The sequence below is a fragment of the Leuciscus leuciscus genome (genome assembly GCF_965113295.1).
Source record: "Leuciscus leuciscus genome assembly, chromosome: 18".
Classification (NCBI taxonomy): Eukaryota; Metazoa; Chordata; class Actinopteri; order Cypriniformes; family Leuciscidae; genus Leuciscus; species Leuciscus leuciscus.
This window is the reverse complement of record NC_138742.1, coordinates 20,112,606-20,135,397: the sequence shown is the minus strand read 5'-3', so window position 1 is coordinate 20,135,397 and position 22,792 is coordinate 20,112,606. Positions and strand designations below refer to the sequence as shown.

The 22,792-nt window shown below is 36.5% G+C and overlaps 1 protein-coding gene across 1 annotated transcript; it reads right to left on the bottom strand.

Moving 5' to 3' along the window:
- Nucleotides 1-641: 641 nt before the first annotated feature.
- On the bottom strand, nucleotides 642-22,580 carry dnajc5ab (DnaJ (Hsp40) homolog, subfamily C, member 5ab). The gene is made up of 5 exons (XM_082146485.1): nucleotides 22,399-22,580; nucleotides 8,294-8,452; nucleotides 7,603-7,816; nucleotides 6,924-7,095; nucleotides 642-4,193 (listed from the first exon to the last, which is right to left on the bottom strand). Exons 2-5 carry the CDS (start codon nucleotides 8,401-8,403, stop codon nucleotides 4,090-4,092), a joined length of 600 nt encoding a protein of 199 aa, XP_082002611.1. The 5' UTR covers nucleotides 8,404-8,452; nucleotides 22,399-22,580; the 3' UTR covers nucleotides 642-4,089.
- Between the last annotated feature and the right edge of the window lie 212 nt (nucleotides 22,581-22,792).

Below are 22,792 nucleotides of genomic sequence, written 5' to 3'. Positions count from 1 at the left end.
TGTCGCAAATACAATGACGCTGGTAGTGATGATTCTGTCTGACCAATCAGTGATCTGCAGTGTTTTCACGTCACATTTTAGTATCGGTACGGAACGCTTGTAACCTCAAAAGAGGTGGTACCATTTAAAGCGAGCCGAAGCGAGCCGTACCGTACCGTACCATGCAGTGGAAATGCGCCATAAGTGAGCCGTACCGAACCGTACCATGCAGTGGAAAAGCGCCAAAGCATGCCGTACCGAACCGAACCGTGCCGTACTGTACCATGCAGTGGAAAAGCGCCAAAGCGTGCCGCACCGTACCATGCAGTGGAAAAGCGCCAAAGCGTGCCGTACCATACCATGCAGTGGAAAAGCACCAAAAATGGTGCGTTTTTGCTCACCCTTAAAAATTGACCATTTTAACATGCTATATAAAAATATCTGTTAGGTATTTTGAGCTAAAACTTCACATACACACTCTGGGGACATCAAAGACTTATTTTACATCTTGTGAAAAGGGCATTATACCACCCCTTTAAATATGTTTTTGGCTTGATATTCTAACTTTTAATTGAATTAAGATTTAAGAAGTATTAAAAGCAACATTAGCGCTTTATTTAGCAGATCATTGGCTTTGCACAAATACACACAAACACCACAGATACATTTTAAGTTTCCTTTCACATTTATTTTACAGTTGTAATTCAGACCAATTATCCATGTTACATCTCTCTGACACAATATATTCATGCTACAACAATTTCAGCTGATTTGAACCAGAATGCGCAAAATAATTCTGTACAATGGTCATTTTCGCTTACACATATTGAACTACGTTTGATTAATTATTAACATTTATTAAAAACAGGAAAATAATAAATAAAATCTTGTTTCTCATCACCACTATTTCCTTCATTTATAACATGATTGTGTTTAGGTGTAGCACTCAGACACAAGGCTCCATTCGTTCTCAGACTGGAAGCAACAGGATCAATATCTGATCAATGCTTTTTCATTTACGATCATGAACAAATACAACAAATAATTGGACAGGAAAATGACTGGGATAATTGAAACCAAAGATAGATCATCTGTGTTACAGTGGAGCTTGTGTTGAGAAATAATATTTTGCAAATAAAAAGCGTTACACATTGTGAACAGTTTTAGAAATGTTTAGAAACATGATCACTAATATAATCTGCCAGTGCCTAATGCTTCAGACATAAATTAATTACAAAACAAACTATGAGATACATCTAGACACCTATGAAATATCCACAATGTGAACCTAAACAAATAAAACATACACATTTGGGGTAAATTACACAAGTTTTCCGCACATCCTCTTTCAAGTGCGTGTAAATGAATGTTTAAAATACAAATGCCCAACAGTGACAGCTATACAGCTTAAAGAAATGACAACTGAACACAGTACATAGATGGTGGTACAGTGATTAAACTCAGAGCTCAGTTTTAAACAGCACACACACACACAAACACACACACATATAGTGTCTAAAACAGAAATTAGGTTTTCCTACTTTAAAGTCTGTATGCTATTGAAACTTCTTTCCGCCACTCAATAAAAAAAGTAATTGCCACTTTTGATCTCACAAATCTGACTTTTTCACTCACAGTTGCGAGAAGTCGTCTTGTTTTCTTGGCGGAAACAAGCTTCCATAGCATATTCACTCCTATCAAAATTCAAATGCATGCATTCAGAGAGATTGCAAGTGTCAGGGTTCCCAAAACTTTCAACCAATGATTTTTCCATGACCTTTCCATTCACCCATGATTACTAGATAAGGCTTTGCAAATTCCTTTTTAGGAGTGTAGCTCATGAAGTTTACTTCTTTGCTAGCTTCAAAGTCACATAGGTTTTCTATGAGTGTGGGAACCCTGAATCATGTATGAATGATATGATCAAAACCAGCGAGCATGAACTATTATAGCCAGAAGGATACAGATCACAAGAGTTTTTTTGGCATAATAACAGTAATACTGTTAATGTGTATTAACTAGAGCACAATGTTATGTAGACCTGATTACATTAAACCAGGCACTAGGGATCAAGATCAAATTATGGGTACAATTACAGCCAAAACAAACAGAACCACAGTTGTTAAAATAACATTTCACAAATGTATCTTACTAAAATGTTTCATTAATAAAACAACTTTGGGTCAGTGTGAAACTAAAGAATCAATTAGTCAGTGAACTCAATGTTTCTAAATTATATGGGAAACATAAGTTAACATGATTTATGCAGATGAATGCCTTTACCCACAATCCTCCTGTGCTTGAATTGAATCTGTCTGTCCTCTGAAACCACAAACCTGAGGAATGCAAAACTAATGCGCAACCCTTTAACTTAAAGCCTTATATTGACTACCATTAATATATATATATTTTTCATACTACGGAAGTCAATGGGGATCAGAAACTGTTTGGTTACCCACATTCTTTAAAATATCTTATTTTGTGTTCAACAGAAGAAAGAAACTCATACAGGTTTGGAACAACTTGAGGGGGAGTAAACGATGACAGAATTTTCATTTTTGGGTGAACTATCCCTTTAAGAATACAGATGGAAATACAAAACACATGTACAAGAATAAATAACCTAGCACAGTCTCAGTATGTATCGGACAATCCCAATCTCCTGTTCCAATAACCACACACACCACAGTAAGACATGTAGCTGATATTAAGCAATAGCTAAGCACTGCATGATTATATTTGACAGTACATGTCCACCGGATGCCATTAACACATAACCGTCTCACATAAACATTCACAGCATGACACAGCAATGTTTCCTCAATCGTGTCCTCAGAGACTACACTACACTGCTTTGCTTTCCTGTTTAAAAAAATATAAATGTATGTGTACTACTGAAAACCCTTTCCTGTTGATGTAACGAAACGCTTGAAATTTTAATCGGAAGGATTATAAGTTATATATTGTGACTTTTGCTTAAAAATGGCACAGGTCTCTTTGTTACTAGTCCATTTAACATGAGCAGATTTTTTTTTGTCAAAGACATAAACACTGTTCAAAACGTGGAAATATGAAAACAACCCAGGACAGCGTTTATGATGCGATTGTGAGGTTTGTGCTAATCATGTGCATGGAAAGGGCAATAACTTTTGAAAAGTTTGGGATCGGTAAGATTTTTAAAATGTTTTTAAAAGATGTCTTTTCTGCTCACCAAGGCAGCATTTCTTTCATTAAAACCGTAGAAAAAAAAGTGAAATATTATTACAATGAAAAACAACCGTTTTCTGTTTTAAAATATTTAATAATGTTTTTTTTATTCCACTGATGTCAAAAGCTGAATTTTCATCATCATTACGCCAGTCTTCAATGTCACATGATCCTTCAGAAAACAGTTGTGCTGCTTAATATTTTAACTTTTTTTTTCAGGATTCTTTGAATAATAGAAAGTTCAAAAGAACTGAATTTAAAATAAAAGTTATTTTGTAATAGAAATCTTTGTAACACTATAAATGTCACTTTTGATCAATTTAATTCATCATTGCAGAATTAAAGTATTAATTCCTTAAAAAAAATCTTCCTGAACCCAGGCTTTTGAATGGTAGTGTTTGAATGATTTGACATCTTCAACTGTTATCAAGTTGTTTGCAGTAAGTTAGTGTAACACCAGCTTCATTGGCCATTATCATAGCTGAATGCATTAAAACATACACAAATATTTGTGTATGTCCTGTTGTTACGAATTAATTCTCAAATAAGATTGATCAAAATGATCATCACTGATCATGAAGACAAATGCAGTGTGAAAGATGAAGCATGGATCAAAGCAGGAAGACTGTATGGACACTGTAAGAAAGTCTGTGTGTGTGTGTGTGTGTGTGTGTGTGTGTGTGTGTGTGTGTTGAATATAAGTAGGTTTGGGGATGATAGAAGTAAAAGGCAGATAAAAATAACAACTCGCTTCTTGCCCTGTACAGTGGAGCATTTCAGGTTTCTCAACAGAAGATCTGTAACTAACTAACCCCCCCCTCATCCTCTTCCTCTGGATCACTCATCCCCCACGAGACCTCTTCCGGGGATGGTGGTCCCATGTGTGAGAGAGCGAGGGAGGTTTTAATAGCTGGCGTCTGTCCGGTAGCTGGTGTGGTAAGAGTCTGCTTTCAGCTGAGTGGTCTCTGTGGCGGAGGACGGCTGCATCACGATGGGGCTGCTGCCATCTGTGGAAACAGACACCTACTTTACAATCCGACCAGCTAACAGCCCAAACTGAACCCTGTTGATAAGCATTTCAGGCATGATTTTAAGTGCCAGGAAGCCACTTCAAATGCTGAACGGACCTCTGAAGGCATTTAACTGCAATTCTAAGTGAAACAGGCAATAATGTTGGGCGGGAATTGATTTTATCCATTAGGATTTGATTGAAACCAATGATACTATTGACCTACCTGCGCGGCCTTGGTTATGCCAGCAGAAAAGAAAAGTTTCATTTCAGATAAAAAGCAGATTAAATTATGACATTGTGCCGAAAGAGAATGAAACCAAACGGTATTCCTTTACAACAACATGCAATGAATTGTGTACAATAGTGCCAGGGACATTTCTACGGTGGCTGAGAGAGCTCAACGCGCCGCAACTGAAGAAAACACATGCAAATTAAAAAACAACCGCAAATAAAGAAAACATCGTCATCAGTTTCACAACACATGTGTGCTCCAAATACTCACAAAACCACCAAATACAGAAACACGCTGCAAATAGCTCAGACCACAACGGAAACATTTTCGGGTGACCCCAATAAGTGACGAACCCGGCTGGGACGTGCTAATTGCTTGTGAGCATCCCTATGCCCTACTCCCTTCGAAGGGCAGACGGCAGAGCCCTTGAAGTGGGGACTTTGGAGTGAGCACGGCACTTGTGTGCCATTATGTAGCCGTTGGGAACGCACTTGATGAGGGGAGCAACAAAAGACAACGTAATTTCCTCATTATTTTCACCTGGGATGTTCCCATGACAACGCAGAACGGTGTCCATCAGCTGAATGGCTGTTACTTCCAGAAATCTCTTATTATTGCTGTTAACTTAACTATTGCAAATAAATATAAATTTTATACAAAAAAGTTTTATATATCTGTGTGTGAGTGTCTCAACTTTAAAACTTTCCATCTCATCTTTGGACCATGCATTATCTAACATTTCTTATGAAACTTATTTAAACATAACATGACAACATTTGTACAATGTAACTGATGTATAGATTAACATCTTTCCCTCATGTTCTTTTTCTCTATCTTTTTATTTATTTAATTAATTAATTTAGTTTTCAGCTCATTGTTCTTTTCTCATTAGTATTCTGATGGCATTGAACACACTGTTAATACATTTTGTATATCGTACACAAAGTTGTATGTCATAAACATGTCATCTCTGTATGTTTAGCAAAAAAATAAATAAAATAAAAAATAAAAATAAAGTAGGCTTTGAGCTGTAAGCACATCCCAGCCGGTCCGTCACTTATTGGGGTCCCCTGGAAACATTTTCGTTGTGTTCTGTTCTATTTGCAGAGTGTTTTTGTATTTGGTTGTGTTGTGAGTATTTGGAGCACATGTGTTGTGAAACTAATGAAGGTTTTTTCTATTTGCATGCGTTTTCTTCAGTTGAAGCGCATTGAGCTCTCTCGGCCACCATACATTTATTTAAAACCCCATGAAATTGTTTGATAAACGTAGTTTTATTTCCAGATGTATTTCCTTTTGAAACGTAGGGGAGGGGGCACACTGAAGGTGTTTAAAAAAATACTTAATAGCATTTAGATTAAGACCACTAAACTTGAGAAGAACCAATATTAAAATTCTGTCTGATACCAATAAACTGAATTATTAATGCTATAGCCAGTAACCAATAAATGGCTGATATTAAAATTATTTACAATAACATTTTTATAAATTTAACACAAAAAACTAAAATCAACCAGTTTCAAATGCTATGAATTTAGGTATGACAACATTATAATAATATTGCTAAAGATTAGATTCAACAGTGTTATTAAATTATTAGTGTTGATAAATTAACTTGCTATATGTAATGTTTTAATAATTACCAAGTTAAACAAATTAAACATTATTTTAGATCATTGAAATATTGAAATCTTTATTTATTATTTTACATATACTGTCATTTTAATATTTATTGAATATCCTGCAGAACTGCATTCCTTGTTATTTTTTATTTTTATTTGTATGACTAAACATTGAAATAACAAACAGTCATTTAAAAAATAAAAAATAAAAATAAAAAAACCATTAAGGGCCAGATTTACTAACAGCTTGCGCCAGCACAAACCCTCTTTTGGCATTAAAAACCTACTGTCAGGATTTACTAAAAGACAGGCAGTGAAAAATTAGCACTGAAAAGGCATTGGCACAGTTATTGCACATGCATTTGTAGGAATTTCACTTTCAGACGCAAAATTTATGGGAGGAGAGAATTTAAATGAATCGTGCAAGGTGATTTACTGGGTTTGTGCTAATCAATTTACTGTTTTTTTAGCCATTATTTACCAGCAAAAAAACTTCTGTACCTGGTACACTGCGTTGGTTATTATGGAAATGATCCAGCTGCGTCTGTGTTCTTTAATTTGTGCATCGTCAGCAGATAACGCACAGAACTTTCACTTCCATCACTGCTTTTTTGGAATTGCAATTTGCCCTAATTTTGCAAGTCACCAAACCACAATATGCTACTTGCTATTGGTTGTCAGTGTCAGGTGGTATTGGTGGGAGGAGACAGTCTCATTCTAGATAACTTTTATTAGACTTTTAGAAATACACTAGCTTATATATGATCTCAAAAATATACGCATGGACTAATAGCCACAAAACTTCTATTTTGATCTTGAAACCATGTTAATTTGACTATTGTGAATGAATGAGCGAGTCAGTGTGTCTCACCTCTCTCATCAGACTGCATCTGAGCTTCCAAGTCTTCAGGAGACACATAGAAATCCGGCTCATCTGACTGCGGAGGATGAGGTTTACACTTCCCACAGCAGCAGTTACAACAGCAGCACAGACAGCAGCAGAAGTAGCAGCCCGTGGCCACACCGCAGAATATAAACAATGCCTGTCAAGAGGGGGGGAAAAGAATTCAACAGAAATAACAGGATGCACATACATTTAGTATTTACACCATGGTTCAAATGTTTAGGGTCAGAGGTCTCTTATGCTCACCAAGACTGCATTTATATGCTCAAAAATAGTCAAACAGTAATATTGTGAAATATTATTACAATTTATATTTTAAAATGTAATTTATTCCAGTGATATCAAAAGCTGAATTATAATAATCATCATTACTCCAGTCTTCAGTGTCACATGATCCTTCAGAAATCATTCTAATATGCTGATTTGATGCTCAAAAAAAACATTTCTTATTATTATCAGCATTCAAATAGAAATCTTGTGTAAACTTATAAATGTATTTACTGTCACTTTTGATCAATTTAATGCACACTTGCGGAATAAAAAAATATTAATTTCTTTAAAAAAAAAATAAAAAAAAACCTTACTGACCCAAACCTTTGAAAGGTAGTGTATGTTACTCAGTATATATCTTGTGTGTATGACTAACCTTGGCCCACCAGCTGGACAATACGAAGTATGTGTTAACATTCTCCTCTCCAAACTGTTCTGCCACGTAAAGGCCCAGAGATCCGTATTTGTCATAGATGTTGCGTTTGGTGGGATCTGATAAAATGGCATGAGCGTTGTTGATTTCTTTGAATTTCTCAACCGCTTCTGGATTGTCAGGGTTCTTGTCTGGGTGGAATTTCAGAGCTAGTTTCCTGCAAAACAAAAGAGAAGAAATGAAACTTTTATTAATGCAACTATGATCTTTCCTGGCATCATTGCCAATCTGCTTTTAGATGTGTTAATATGACACTATGGCAATGCACAGAATGGTATACTATCTGGCAACTATTATTTTAAAAAAGTATGTGAAATACTAAGCATTATTTGACAATAAATGTTGGTAAATGTAGTCAGTCATCTGGGTTTTCATGCGCAAAGAAAATGTACATACTGCGCAGTGTGTAGAATGTTATCCTGAACACACAGAGGAAGTGAGGAAAATGTTCTGTCACCCTCTAGTGGATTTAATTGAAAACTCAAATGTGCTTAACACAAGGAAATTTGTGTTTACCAACCCAATCCCTCTCGAGTAAAGTAAAATAAAATAAAATAAAATAGATTCAGAGCAATTTCTCCACTATTTTTATTGGTAATGTTGTAACAATCTTTCTATGTCCCTCCTGTCTCACCTGTAGGATTTCTTTATGTCTTCTTGTGCAGTGTTCTTATCAACTCCCAGGACCAGGTATAGGGATTCTCCCGACGTGGAGAGTGAACGCTGTCTCTGCTGCTCCGCCATTACTATCACACACACTCACACTCTCCCCTCACACAACCACCTCCTCTGTCTGAAAGAAAAAGAAGAGAGACGTGCGTGTTATATTTGCTGTGTGCGCCTATATGTCTGTTATTTCCACTGCTTTCTGGTTTCTTCCTTTTCACAAACAGCAGCATAACATGTACATACAAAAAAATGCAAGCATGTACATGCTGCCATCCCAGGAATGCAGCAATACAACTTTTCAGTGTTCAAAATAATTTATCATATCCACAATTCTTTCACCCAATTACTCTTTAGCTCAGCAAAATACTGAGAACCACCATTATTATGTCAGTCAGAGTCATAGGTTCATCATTGACCCGAATGTCTCTGTTCTGAGAGCACTAAGTCACTGCATTAACACTGTGTACACTCACTGCACTACAAAAGTCATGTGACTGCAGCACACAGGGCGGTGTTTGAGAGGAAGGGAGAAATGCTAGTTCCCTTTAGGTGCGGATTTCTTTGCCATGGCTAACCCTTGTATTCGCATACAAACTAATCATAGTATGTTAAAATAGTATGCCAAAGGTGCCGGGTGCTCTTCCAGTGCACAAATAGCCCTTGAGCACTGGTGAACGAGTATGCTTCAGCATAGTAAACGCGCACACACACACACACACACACACACACACACACACACACACACACACACACACACACACACACACAAAAAAACTGTAGGGCAGGACTTGATTCGATGCATCTGTTCTTTATTGGGCGTTGCACTCAAAAGTGGAGGCAGATAAACATGAGCTTGCAGGGTGGAGTTTTAGTGACTATTATTGGAGAACTCCTGTGTACGTCACCAGAGAAGTCTGACTTTTTCACCGGAAGGTCCAGTTATGACATTTCGATTAAACGTTACAAGGTCAATAAATAAATAAATAAATAAATAAATAAACATATTCATGGATGAATTGAATTGTACACAATACGATCTATAATATACATTATATTAATACACAAGCTATCAAGTTGCATGTCCCATTACTGACATGTTTTACTCAAAAGTATATACTTTCCCCATCACCAGTGTCATTCGATATGACTATAGAATAATAATTATGATTTTTATTGTCATTATGATTAAATAAAAATATAAAAATAATAAATATTTTTAAAGCACTACTGTACTGTAAGATAAAAAAAATGTATTTAGTAATGGGAAAAAGTCATTTTATCGTATAAAAGAAAAAAAACTATTTACAATATAAATTATTCTAATTTGCCGTCAAATAAATGTATGCGCTGCAGGTTTCCAAGTGAAGCATGGCACTATGTTAATTTACACACTTGTAATTCATTATCTTTGGTTTCAGAGTCTCAGAGTGTCAGTCCTGTAAAAGAACAGAGCAGCTCAAAAAAACACAATATCATGAAAGGCACGTTTGTAAATAAACAGTGCCGTGCTTCACTTGGAAACCCACAGTCTATATATTTAAATCGCAGCCTTTGAGTTTTGATAATCACACTAAGTACCATACCACAATAGGGATTTTATTTTGATATATCTTGCAAAAAAAAAGAGAGAAAAGAATAAATGCCAAGAGCTTTTTAAAATTGCAGGCTTCAATCTGATTTGTCGACTTTTATTCTTGATAGACCTAATTTTCTTTCTTTTCTTTTTTTTGCAGTGTGCCATTATTATCAGGACAATCAAGCATATTTTACCCCTCATTAACAGTTCATTAAGCTCACTTTACGCAGACGGACAAAAGTCTGGCTCAGCCAGAGAATTTGCTATTGACTATTGCGTCAGGTAGGTGTACGTGAACACATGGAAGGAGATAGGGAGGCAATGTCTTCCACACAGGGAGAATCAGAAGTTACGTCCTCCTGTATGCAGGAAAGTCAATTAACCCATTAACCCAGAGTAATTCAGGTTAAGACACTTCCACACAAAATGGCTGCAAGGAGAACAAGAGACATTTCACTGTCACAAGAGGTCAATAAATGAATCAATTGTTAGCAGAAAAAAAGAAGATTTATAATGACTCTTTGAGTACAATTATTTTTTTTCATTCAAGGAGCTTTCTTAGCGAGACAGTTTCGTTTCCATTCCAGGTTAATCGTGCAGCTTGTCAGAGAGTATTAGCAGATTAGTATTAGCGGAGCGTCTGAATAAGTGAAGGGTTATTTCTGTCCCTTCTCAAACCCTGTGTGCTTCTTCCCATAATTCCTCTAGGTGTGATACTCTAAGAGAGTGTGTTTGGGTGAGATTTCGTTGGGCTTCACAGCTAGCCTACTAGATGTTATCTCAGAGTAGCCTTTGACCATTTCATTAGTGTCAAAACAGATACAGCATATGTTCAGATGTTAGTGGTGCTTATTTAATATTGCTCATGCTTAGGATTTTCAAAATTCTTATTAAAGGGGTGGTTGATTATGATTTTACTTTTCTAACTTTAGTGTGTAATGTTGCTGTCTGAGCATAAACAACATCTGCAAAGTTACAACGCCCAAAGTTCAAAGCAAAGGAAGATATTTGCTTTTAAAGAAATCATTTTTTAAGGACTACAACAAACGACTGATAGGCACTACATGAGCTTCCTCCCAGGTTAGTGACATCACGAACCCTAAAATTTACATAAACCCCGCCCCCGGGAACACGCAACAAAGGGGGTGAGTCCATGTTGAGAAGAGGAAGAGTTTTGTAGTAGAGCACATTTGGGAGTCTGCTCAAGCTGTCGCAGCGGTCTTTTCACATTTATTGCAATACAGTACGTAACACAAATGCAATAGCATTCCACTCTGTAGGCATTTTACAACAGTTCCCAGACTAGCAATTTATAGATTATCATAAAAGAATATGCTAATCAAGGACTTGAAGATAGTTAACTCAACATCAGCTACATAAATTCATCAACTAACCATTCAGAAATGTCATATTGAATTCTACATGTTGTCACTTCTTGAGTCTCTCCATCATTGTCCGACTCTGGTTTGAACGTAAAAGGCAGAACAGTTTCTGACATTTTAGTGCGTGTCTGCAAGCTGCTAAGGACAAGAGCTCTTGAAGCTCCGCCCTCTGTGCCGGGAGCAGCAGCTCATTTGCATTTAAAGGGACACAAACAAAACAATTCTTTTTTTTGCTCACCCTCAAAAAGGGACAATTTTAACATGCTATAAAAAATGATCTCTGGGGTATTTTGAGCTAAAACATCACATATTCTTGTAAATCTTGTAAAAAGGGGCATTATACCACCCCCTTAAAATTAAACTTCAGTGCATAACTTGTTAGATTTGCCTAGACAATAAAACTGGCAAAAAAGAAAAGAAAAAAATAAGATATATTTTATATATAAATATATAGATATATATAAAAAGACGCCCTGAACGAGGGACCAGAGTCATATCCAAGGAGGACCACAATATCATTAATTTGTTCAAACTTGTGTGCTGTCAGAGTATGTAAAGCATTTAATGAACTTGTCAACTGTTCTGTATAAGTATGCATGTAAGTACCATTCAAAAGTTTGGAGTAATTTTTAATGCTATTGAAAGAAGTCTTCAGAAATGTTGCATTTATTTGATCAAAAACACAGTAAAAACTGTAATATTTTGAAACATTATTACAAATAGCTGTTTTTTGCAATTCAATATATATAAATCATTCCTTTGATGTGAAAGCTGAATTTTCAGCATCATTACTCCAATCTTTAGTGTCACATGATCCTTCAGAATTCATCCTAATATGATGATTTGCTGCACAGGAAACATTTGATTATTATAAATGTTGAAAACAGTTATGCTGCTTAATTTTTTTGTGACAGCCTACTTTTTTCAGGATTCCTCAATGAAAAGACAGATCAAAAGGGCATCATTTTTTTAAAATAGACATGCTTTGTAACATAATAAATGTAGCCTATATACTGTAACCTCTGATCAATTTAATTAATCCTTGCAGACTTCTAGTTCTTTAAAAAAAATCTTACTGATCCCACAGTTTTGAAGGATAGTGTTTGTAGTATGAATGCAATCCTAATAACAGCTATTCTGCATACTTTAGGCTTGTTTGGACTTTAGAAGCCTCTTTTGACTTCCACCAATAAGCAGTGACATCTCAACCCCCCAGCACACTGTAGAAACCATAATGCAGTGTGTTAAAAACAAGCATTAGCAAGCACAGATCAACCTCCCACAACACCAGCTTAGCACCATGCACCACCAACATTTGCTGAGAAAATGTTTTTTTTTTTTTTTATTACACATTATAGTATCTAATATTTTGTCAGTAATAGGCATGTGTGTGTGGGCTGCTAGCAGATAGACTTCCTGCTTCAGTGGCTCATTAAATGTGAGTACTAATAGGGTTTTCATCAGGAGAAGGCTCTGCAATGCAGCCTCACCAAAACACTACATCCATCTCTCTTCCTCTCACACACTCCCTTCCCCCTCCGTGTCTCTGCACCACCATATGGTCCAGCTAAATCTTTAGTGGCCACCTCAGCCTTTGGACTAGTACTAGAGATGGCTGCCAAAATCTCTTCTCCACAGCTTAATGAATATCACTGAGTCCATGTCTCTCCCATAAATGTTTGTCCATCAATTCTCTGTCTGGTCCCTCTGTTTGTGTTCTAGCATCCCTCCCACGCCACTATGTGCATCTGAGCAGGTGAAGTGATGCAGCTTGTTTTATGTGTGCTGGTTTTAAAAGGTCTGTTTGTAGAGGGATGGAAGAGTAGGACATGTTTGATGAGAGTCTGTACATAATGAACAAATACACAGAGGCTGTGACACACACACACACACACACACACACACACACACACACACACACACACACACACACACACACACACACACACACACACACACACACACACACACACACACACACACACACACACACACACACACACACACACACACACACACACACACACACACACACACACACACACACACACACACACACACACACACACGTTGACGTAACTAAGACCAGGGTTATTCTCATGAACCAAAACTAAAACCACAAAAAACATTTTCATTAATTCATGAACATTAATTAAAATAAAACCAAAAAAATAAATAATAATTTAAGGTATTTGCCAAGGCAACATTTTTCATTTTTATTTAGTTTAAACTGAAGCACTTAAACAAACTAAAACTTAAACTTGATTATAAAAAATAACTATGTAGACATAAAAAAGTACAATCAACTTGGATGTTCAAGTCATTTCAACCTAAATTACATTACTGACTTAAAAAACTGTTGAATCTTGCTTAACTTATAAAAAAGTATAAAATTGTGATGACTTAAAGCAATGTAAAAACATGTTGTCATAACTTATTGATCATAATTTTGTACAGTGTAGAACAAAATTGCTAAAGTGTAAACTAAAATTAATCTAAAAGTTAAAACAGAAAATATACAAACAAAATCTAATTCAAAATATTTAGTCAAAAAACTATAGTCGTAGTATATCAATGATATCACTGCGTAAAACAACATGTATTGATTATTGTTATAGGCATAATTAAATGGATCTGAAGCATTTATCAAAACAACATAAGGAGCAAACAGGTGGCGTTTAAAAGTTGGGTGGATTTGATGAGGACGGGGCACAAAAGCTCTCAGAGAAGAAGACCAGACACCAAACAGATGAAGAGTGGATGAACAAACAGATGAGAGCACTACAGAGTCACAGGGTTTTGTGTTGATGATGGAAACTGCCTACCATTTTTCTAATATAGATATGAAGAAATCAAGAGCCACAACTTCTTACAAGAATACCACGATAACTCTCATGGAAATGAATAATCCATTATAGCCCAGGATCACGTTCATAATTTCAGCCACTGCACGTCACACAACTCGTGTCATTGTTATCTTCTGTCATTGTTCTGCATCCATAATGCCAGTCTACTTTACTACTTCCAAATACACGAGGACTATAAAATACAGTAAAACTATTTGTTCCTTCATTAAATCATCATTTATGTGGCCAATTATTGCAAAATGAGAAAAAAAATGATCTACAAATAAGACAACTCACAACATCCTACTGACTGGAAAACAAGCTATCAGTTGAACTACCTATAATGTCAGTAAAAGGAAACTTTGTCACATGATGTGATTTTAGTATCAGAGCCTGGGAAGACAGAGAGGGGTATGCTGGGTAACATCAGTCGTAAGTTAGACACATCACTAACCCTGAGAAATGTCTGCAGTCGCCACAGAAACAATGGTGCGGTTGTTAAGATCCGGAGACTAATTCTGTTATCAACGGTTGCCAGTCAAGTTACTCCAGTTCTTACAAAAATCTACAGCGTCACATTTACTCACAAATTACTTTTGTGTCTTAGGACTCTTATTAATGATATGTGGTTCCTGTTCTCATGGTTCATGCGTTTCATTTCCTATGTTTGCCTTGTTTCTGCCTTCACATACATGTTCAAAAAACACATTATTTTTCACATATTTTACATTATTACAGCACCTCACTCCCCAGTCTGGCTCAAACACGCCATATGTCCTGTTTCGATGAAGCCCCTCCTTCCGAAATACGAAATGTGCTGTGATTGGTTAGCTGGCCCAGTGTGTTGTGTTTGACACCGCATAGTGCGTGTTTGGGAAATGTCCCGTCCCTCCATAACTGTGAGCTCTAAATGTTGGGGTTAAAATGTTCAGGAATAGGCCTAGTGTTAAAAATAAATTAACAACTCTAAGTTTGTCTGCCTTAAAGGTGCAGTGTGTGATTTTTAGCGGCATCTAGTGGTGAGATTTGCGAATTGCAACCGGGTAATAACTCGCAGCCTTTCCTTCAAATTGCAAACTCGAATGAGAAGCTACGGTGGCCGACGTAGGATCGGAAGATGTCGTCGTCTGAGTCAGCAGAGAGTAGCAAGTCAAGCAATAAGGTTTCTCTATATTATATTTTATATTAAATTATATTTACTTAATTATTCAGTAAAACCACATGTTATTGCGATTGATATTTTTACTTGTTTATCATTGTGTTAGTCTTTTATTCACTGACTTTACCATGGCTTGTTTCCATGCTAATTAGTATAAGATAAGAGCATCAAAGCAGCTAACTTAGGTAAGGGGAAATAGCTAACGTTACGATGTCCGAGGCGTCGTTCAGACAGCTTGTTTTTCTCCACGTTTGCCGCGTCAGGGACAACCCGAGTATTCTGCTGCGTCTTTTTCTGCTGCTTCTCATTCAAGTTAGTGACGAAACGCGCTCTGTAGTATGTCGATCTTCATAGAAGGGGGTGGCCGCGGTTATGTAGATATAAATGACTCATTCTAAGGTAATAAAAACATAACGGTTCATTAAGTGAGGTCTTTATACACCACTGAAAACATAGTTATGGATCTTAAATTGCATTTCTGTCAATAGATCCTCAGAAATATCACACATTGCACCTTTAAGAAAGGCCAAACAAAGGGGATTTGGAAACGCTAAAGTTGAAAAAGTGGAAAAGAATAATAGGACCCCTTCAAAGTAGTGCATATTATTTACATATATGAATAATCATTTGAAGCGTACTGTATGTTTTATACACAGCAAAAATAGCCTGTATTTGACCTTAGAAACGTAATAACCTTAGAAATGTCAGCAAGATGACCATCTAGAAAGCGCAGTGAATGTTTATATGGTGGTCAACGAATGGGACACTAAATTATATTTAGCATATAACATATATACCATTGACCACCATATAAACAGGCAGTCAGAAAATCTGCTTGCCAAACAATACAGAATTTTTAGAGTCATTTTGTACCCTCAAGGACAAATTATAGAAAGATATGATTTCTTGACATTATTTTTCGCTGTCTTTTTATGTGTCATCACATTGAAGCGTTTGCTGCTGAAATGTGGTACAGGAAACATTGCTTACATTTTTATTTTATACTGGGATAATTCTGGGGTGCTCTTTGTTAGGGTGGCAGTTGCCACCCCGGTAGATCCGGCCCTGTATGCCACGAACTTCACACACTTCAGAAACACTTAGCTGATCCGCATAAGCGCTCATTGTCACAGTTATAAACACAATGGCTTTCTTCTATGATGAGTGGGTTTGGCATCATGGCGGCTTTGTTTCCAGGTGCAACGTTAAAGCAACACACACATCTCCCAGAAATCCTGTAGAATTCAACCAATCAGATGACGACTCCAAAAGAGGCTGAGACTGACATCAGAGAACCACAAATAAAACCAATGTGTTGTTAAATTATTAAAACGTTCATTTAAAATCTCAGGGGGTACTTCAAGCAAATATTTTAAGACAAATGAGTTTGACTTCCACAGACAAAAAAATGTTGGGAATCCCTGTTTTAAGTGAAGCTGATCGAGTAAGTTCCCTCCTGTGATTGCTTATGGTGACCTAAATTAAATATGTGTGCCATCATGTGAGGTGTGAATTTTCAGGTCAGGAATACACATATGCATACATTACACATACAGAAGACAAGGGATGATGATGCGCATCTGTCGGCCAGCTCTTGCTCATATCTCAGTCTGCGTTGTCTCATTTCGAAGCATTCTCATTTTCTTTGAACATTTCTCTCTTTTCCTCAATTCTATGTTTGTAACAGGGTGTTTATTTTAATAATGTGAACTACACCTTTAACAAATGAAAGAAATGTGTAAAGAAAAAAGTAACATCCTTATGAATCCTAATGAACTCTCACCAGAGAGATGTGATAAGAGCTTTAATCTCACTGTGATCATCACACCTGTAATCACATCTGATTAAGACACATCTGTAAGACTGTAATATCACTCAAGTGTAATCTTTATCAAAACTGAATCATTTAGAGAGACAAGCATTATTCAATGCACATTTAAATCAAGTGAGACATATCTGAAACTGTTGTGTGAGTCTTATTATACCAACGATTGTCAGGTAAAAGACAATCTCTCTTGACCATACACATACAGTAAGCAACATTTCCAAGCCAACAGATTGTTACATTTCTTTGTGAACTTTATGATTATTTAAAAAGCAGTTATATATACGTTTAGGTAGTATTAATCCAGCGTGACAAGACAACACTGTGTCATTTTGATTATCAGATTCAGAAAGAGGGTCTGATAAACAAGCCTCATTCTGGCAAACACATGACGATCAATGCACTGTGTGTTATATATAGTGTGAGGCACTGCCCCATATATATGAATATATATATTCATATATATGGCTGAGTGGGAAATTTTATGAGCATGTGTGGTGTGGTGGTTTCCCCATCAAAGATCTCCTCAATCAGGGTAACCCAAGAGAAGCTCTTAATCTCTTAAAAAAGTAAAGAGCTGAATTGATAAAGGCAGCAAAGAGTCTAATATCTAAAAACATTATTTCCCTTAATATTTAACTAGCACCTATCTCATAATAAAATGTCTTGTGAGAACAAGTATGTTTTTCATCAATCGTTAACTTTTGATTCTTGCTTTCAGTTTTAGGTTCTGTTGCATATCAAATATGAGCTGTCCAAACAGTCACAAAAATGCCTTGACTAAAATTCTGAACCATCATATGAACCATGTAAGGAGGGTAACAGCAAAATACATGTCACTATGGATCAACTGGTCATATTAAAAGCTATACAGGGTCATTCCATGTCAAATCAACCAAATTTTGTAAACTTCTTGCCTCAAATGATTGATTTTGTTTGATCTTTTTTTCTGAAGAAATACAAACATAAAAAGTGAAGAAGGACAAAATATGAAATGTCATGGATGGATATTTATTGAGTAATCCACTGTTTTGTAGAGGGGGATGAAAATGACAATTTTTGGATCCAAATTTGGATCCAACAAGGGAATAAAAATGACTTTAGAAAGATGGCAGCATTACTATTTTATTTTTACACAAATATTGACATGCTGATAGTTAGATCTGTTGACTTTCGCAATATTTGTTGCATTAAAGGTGCACTGTGTCCTTTTTAGTGGTATCTAGTGGTGAGGTTGTGAATTGCAACCAACAGAAGTTACGGTGGCCGACAGGAATGTCGTCATCTGAGACAGCAGACAGAGAGTAGCCAGTTAAGCAATGAGGGTTCTTTACAAAGATAAATTAAGAAATTAGGGTTTACTTAATTATTCAGTAAAACGTAATGTATTGTGAATACTATTGTTACTTGTTCATCATTGTGTCAGTGTTTTATTCACTGACTTTAGTTAGCTTCTTTGCAAGAACAACAACATAGTAACAGAACGTTTTAGGGTTTTGTCTGTTAAGGGCTACTGTAGAACCAGTTCGGCACATTTCAATGTAAGGGGACCAGCGGTGTAAGATAGAAAGTGCTCATTCTAAGTAACAAAAACATAACAGTTCATTAAGTAAGGTCTTTATACACCACTGAAAACATAGTTATGTATTTGATATTGCATTTCTGTCAACAGATCCTGCTAAATATTACACATTGCACCTTTAAATGCCAACGGTGAAAGTTCAAAAATGGGAAAAAGCAATTTTCAAGTTTTTTTCCTCCAGTTTGCATATAGGCCTAACTCATGAAGTATTAAAGACATCTTAACATCCTTTTAGAATCTGGTTCTTAAATTTGTATTTTGGCATCTTCATTCATGAAGACACTATATGGTTTTAATTCCAATTTTTCACCAGAGATATTGGGATCTTAATACGGCTCCAAGAATTAGATTGAACACATTTTCATTGTCAAAAACCAAATGTGGGCCATTTTGTATACAGCTGATGCTTTTTTCTTTTAAAGAGGAATGTTTTAAGAACAAATAATGCTGAAATTAATTTTTGTTTCCCTCTATGAAAACAATAGCATAGAACATTCCTGTCTGAGTGCCATACATACTCTTTTTTTGTATTTTGCGTGCCAGTAACTCAAGAAGTATTAGAGATATCTCCATATGACATTACATTCTGGCTCTTAGTACTTTTCTTTTGGTATGTTAATTTTTAAGGCTCTATATGGTTCATATTCAGATATTGGGATCTCAAAGCAGCTCCATGTTCAAATAGTTGAATATTAAAGGGGTGGTTGATTATGATTTCACTTTTCTAACTTTAGTTAGTGTGTAATGTTGCTGTTTGATCATAAACAACATCTGCAAAGTTACAACGCTCAAAGTTCAAAGCAAAGGGAGATATTTGCTTTTAAAGAAATTGTTTTTTAAGGACTACAACAAACGGCTGGTAGAGACTACACGAGCTTCCTCCCGGGTTAGTGACATCACTAACCCTATAATTTACATAAACCCCGCCCCCGGGAACAAGATTTATAGATTATCATGACAGAATATGCTAATCAATGACTAGAAAATAACTACACATCAGCTACATAAATTCATCAACTAACCATTCAGAAACGTCCTGTTGCTTCTACATGTTGTCACTTCTTCTTGAGTCTCTCCATCATTGTCTGACTCCAGTTTGAACATAAACATTGACATTTCCAGTGCATGTGTGTGTGAGGTAAAAGGACACAAGCTGTTGAAGCTCCGCCCCCTGTGCTGAGAGCAGCAGCTAATTTGCATTTAAAGGGACACACACAAAAACTGTGCGTTTTTGCTCACCCTCAAAAAGTGACAATTTTAACATGCTATATAAAAATATCTGTGGGGTATTTTGAGCTGAAACTTAACATACACACTCTGGGGACATCAGAGACTTATTTTACATCTTGTGAAAAGGGCATTATACCACCCCTTTAACCAATTTGCAGAGCTGATACTTAATGTATTTAAAGCATCTGAAGAATAAATGATGCTGAAACTAGAAATGTAGCTTGTTACCCTATATTAAAACAATTGCAAAAAAACACTGACAAGATTGTGGCACAATGAACCATTTCAGAGATATTTGGAAGAAGGAATTTTGTTGATTTTGACAGCTTCTGAAGCTAGAGTTCAAATTTGCAGTTTTGCAACATGTTTGAAACAAGTTTCATGCCTTAGGAAAGTGTGTTCTCTCCCCAAACATTGTATCACACACAGACACAAACAAGATTTGCTTCACCGGCTTGGATTGCATTTCAATCTCCAATTGTTGTAACATGTGAAGCATAGTCAAAGATTGAGTAGTATCCACAGGGGCATAATATTTGGTGAAGTGACTGATAATACCTCAAACTTTTAAACATTTAAGGCCTCTGCCTGGGTAAATGGGACCCTGGGTATTTCTTTTTACGTTTCACAATGAAATGAAAAGAAATTATCAAAATAAAATAGCCGGGACCTCTGAGTTGACACGGAATGACCCAACTACAGTTCAAGACTTCAGGGTGAGAATATTCACACATTAAACTGATCAAAAGAGACAGTGAAGATGTTTATAATGATACCAAATATCTTCTATTTCAAATAAATGCTGCTCTTTTGAACTTTCAAATAATATTGAAAATATATATATATAATGGTTTCTACAAAAATATTAAACAGCACAACTGTTTTCAACATTGATGATAATAATAAGAGTTTCTTAAGCAGCAAATCAACATATTAGAATGATTTCTGAAGGATCAAGTGACACTGAATAAACACTGGATTTTAAAATATAGAAAACAGTTATAGTACTGTCTCTACTGTATTTTTGATCAGATAAATGCAGCTTTGGTGAACATAAGACACTTCTTTCAACATTAATAATCATCTGACCCCAAACTTTTGAAAGTTAGTGTACCTGATTTATTTTTTAAATGGTACTATTTGTGGTTATTTTTGAAGTATTAAAAAAAGCATAACCTGATGAGACCACTGAACATGAGTTTACACTGGCTGGATTTAAAAAAAAAAAACACATGGCAGATAGGGGACTTTTCGTCCTCATTTCAGAAGACCATCTCACGCCACAGAGGAGGACCTCCTAACACCCCCGTCATAGACTATGCGCAGTTAGTTAGCCTGCTTTAACCGCAATACTGACTAAACAAAACCCTTCAAGAATCCTGGCACAGCGATGGCGAGAAAACAACTTCTAAAACCATCCAGTTAATTAGCTAATGGAGCACAAGAAAGGTGCTTTCAGCAGGTCCTCTCAATGAGTTATGCAGCATTTTAGAGCGAAACAGATGGGACAACCCAAATTCAAACCTGAGATTTGATAATGACAACAGACGACGGTGGAAGACTGAGTACTTCAGAAAGAGCACAAAAAATTAGTATCTAGCCTATATCATAAGATGGAATAAGAAGGAAAACTTGGTTTATGGCAAGTCATATCTGGACTATAACAACAAGAACAAGCCATGATGATGACCCACTGACAGAAACAAATCAGCGCCTATGTGTAGATACATGATAATTACAACTCAGAGACCAGATAGCAAAAAAGAGCAAAAGACGTATTACTTCTCTTTCTGTCAAGATACAGGGAAGCCAATAACAACTGGCAGTGTCTTACCCAATGAGGTTTAGCAAGACCATTGAGATTCAGCAGGAGCACAAATCTAACAAATAACCTCAAATACGTTGACAGCCTGATGGGAAGAGTTTCAATACTGATGGAGGCCAAACGCGTGTTTACTGACCGGTTGGAGATTTAGAGCCTTTAATCCCCCTGTACTGCGCTCAGCATCCATATTGGTTTGCTTGTTAAAGAGATAGTTCACCCACATTTAACCTTATTATATCAAATCATTTATTTGTTCAAATCCGTAAGACGTCAGAAAAGAAGAAGAAGATGCAGAACGACAGCCGCAGTCACCATTCACTTTAATTGTTTGGAAAATAAAATGCAATGAAAGTGAGCAGTGAACAGTGATTGAAGATGTCAGTCCTTCCCATTTCACTTGGTCTTCCAGGAAGAAAGAAAGTCATGCGACATGAGGGTGAGAAAATGATGACACAATTTTCACTAAGGGTGAACTATCCCTTTAATGCTGGTTCACCGGACTGCATTAATCTTTCTCGCTCAAACCCCTACTACAGCAGACAGCAGTACTAATCCACGAGCAAGGGCAGCATGTATGTGTAACGTTAGCAGCCGGATTGAGACGCACAGATAGGATTCTCCTCTGGCTGCGTTCACATTTCTTACCGTCTAGGAGAGAAACGTAGGTAGAAGTGCAGATCGTCAGTTCTTCGTATAGTATATCCTATATCTATAAACGGCCTTCAAATAGGAGGGAGTGAATCAACCTGCGGTGCTCAGATACGGCGTCCTGGTCTTATGATCGTGTGAAGCGTCTCCGCTCAATGGGAGTCGTGCCTGACGTCACAACCGATCTAGAAAGGATAATGGGCGGAAACGAGAGACGGACAAAATAACCAGAGCTAACGAATGCATTTCTGAACGTGAAAGCTGCTGTGTTTTCATTGTCTAAATTATTGAGGGCAGTGGTATATATGTGGTATTGTAAGAAAACGCCATGGTAAGTGCTGCTAAGTGATGGCTGATGTAACATTTAAAAAATAAACAAAAAATGAAGAAT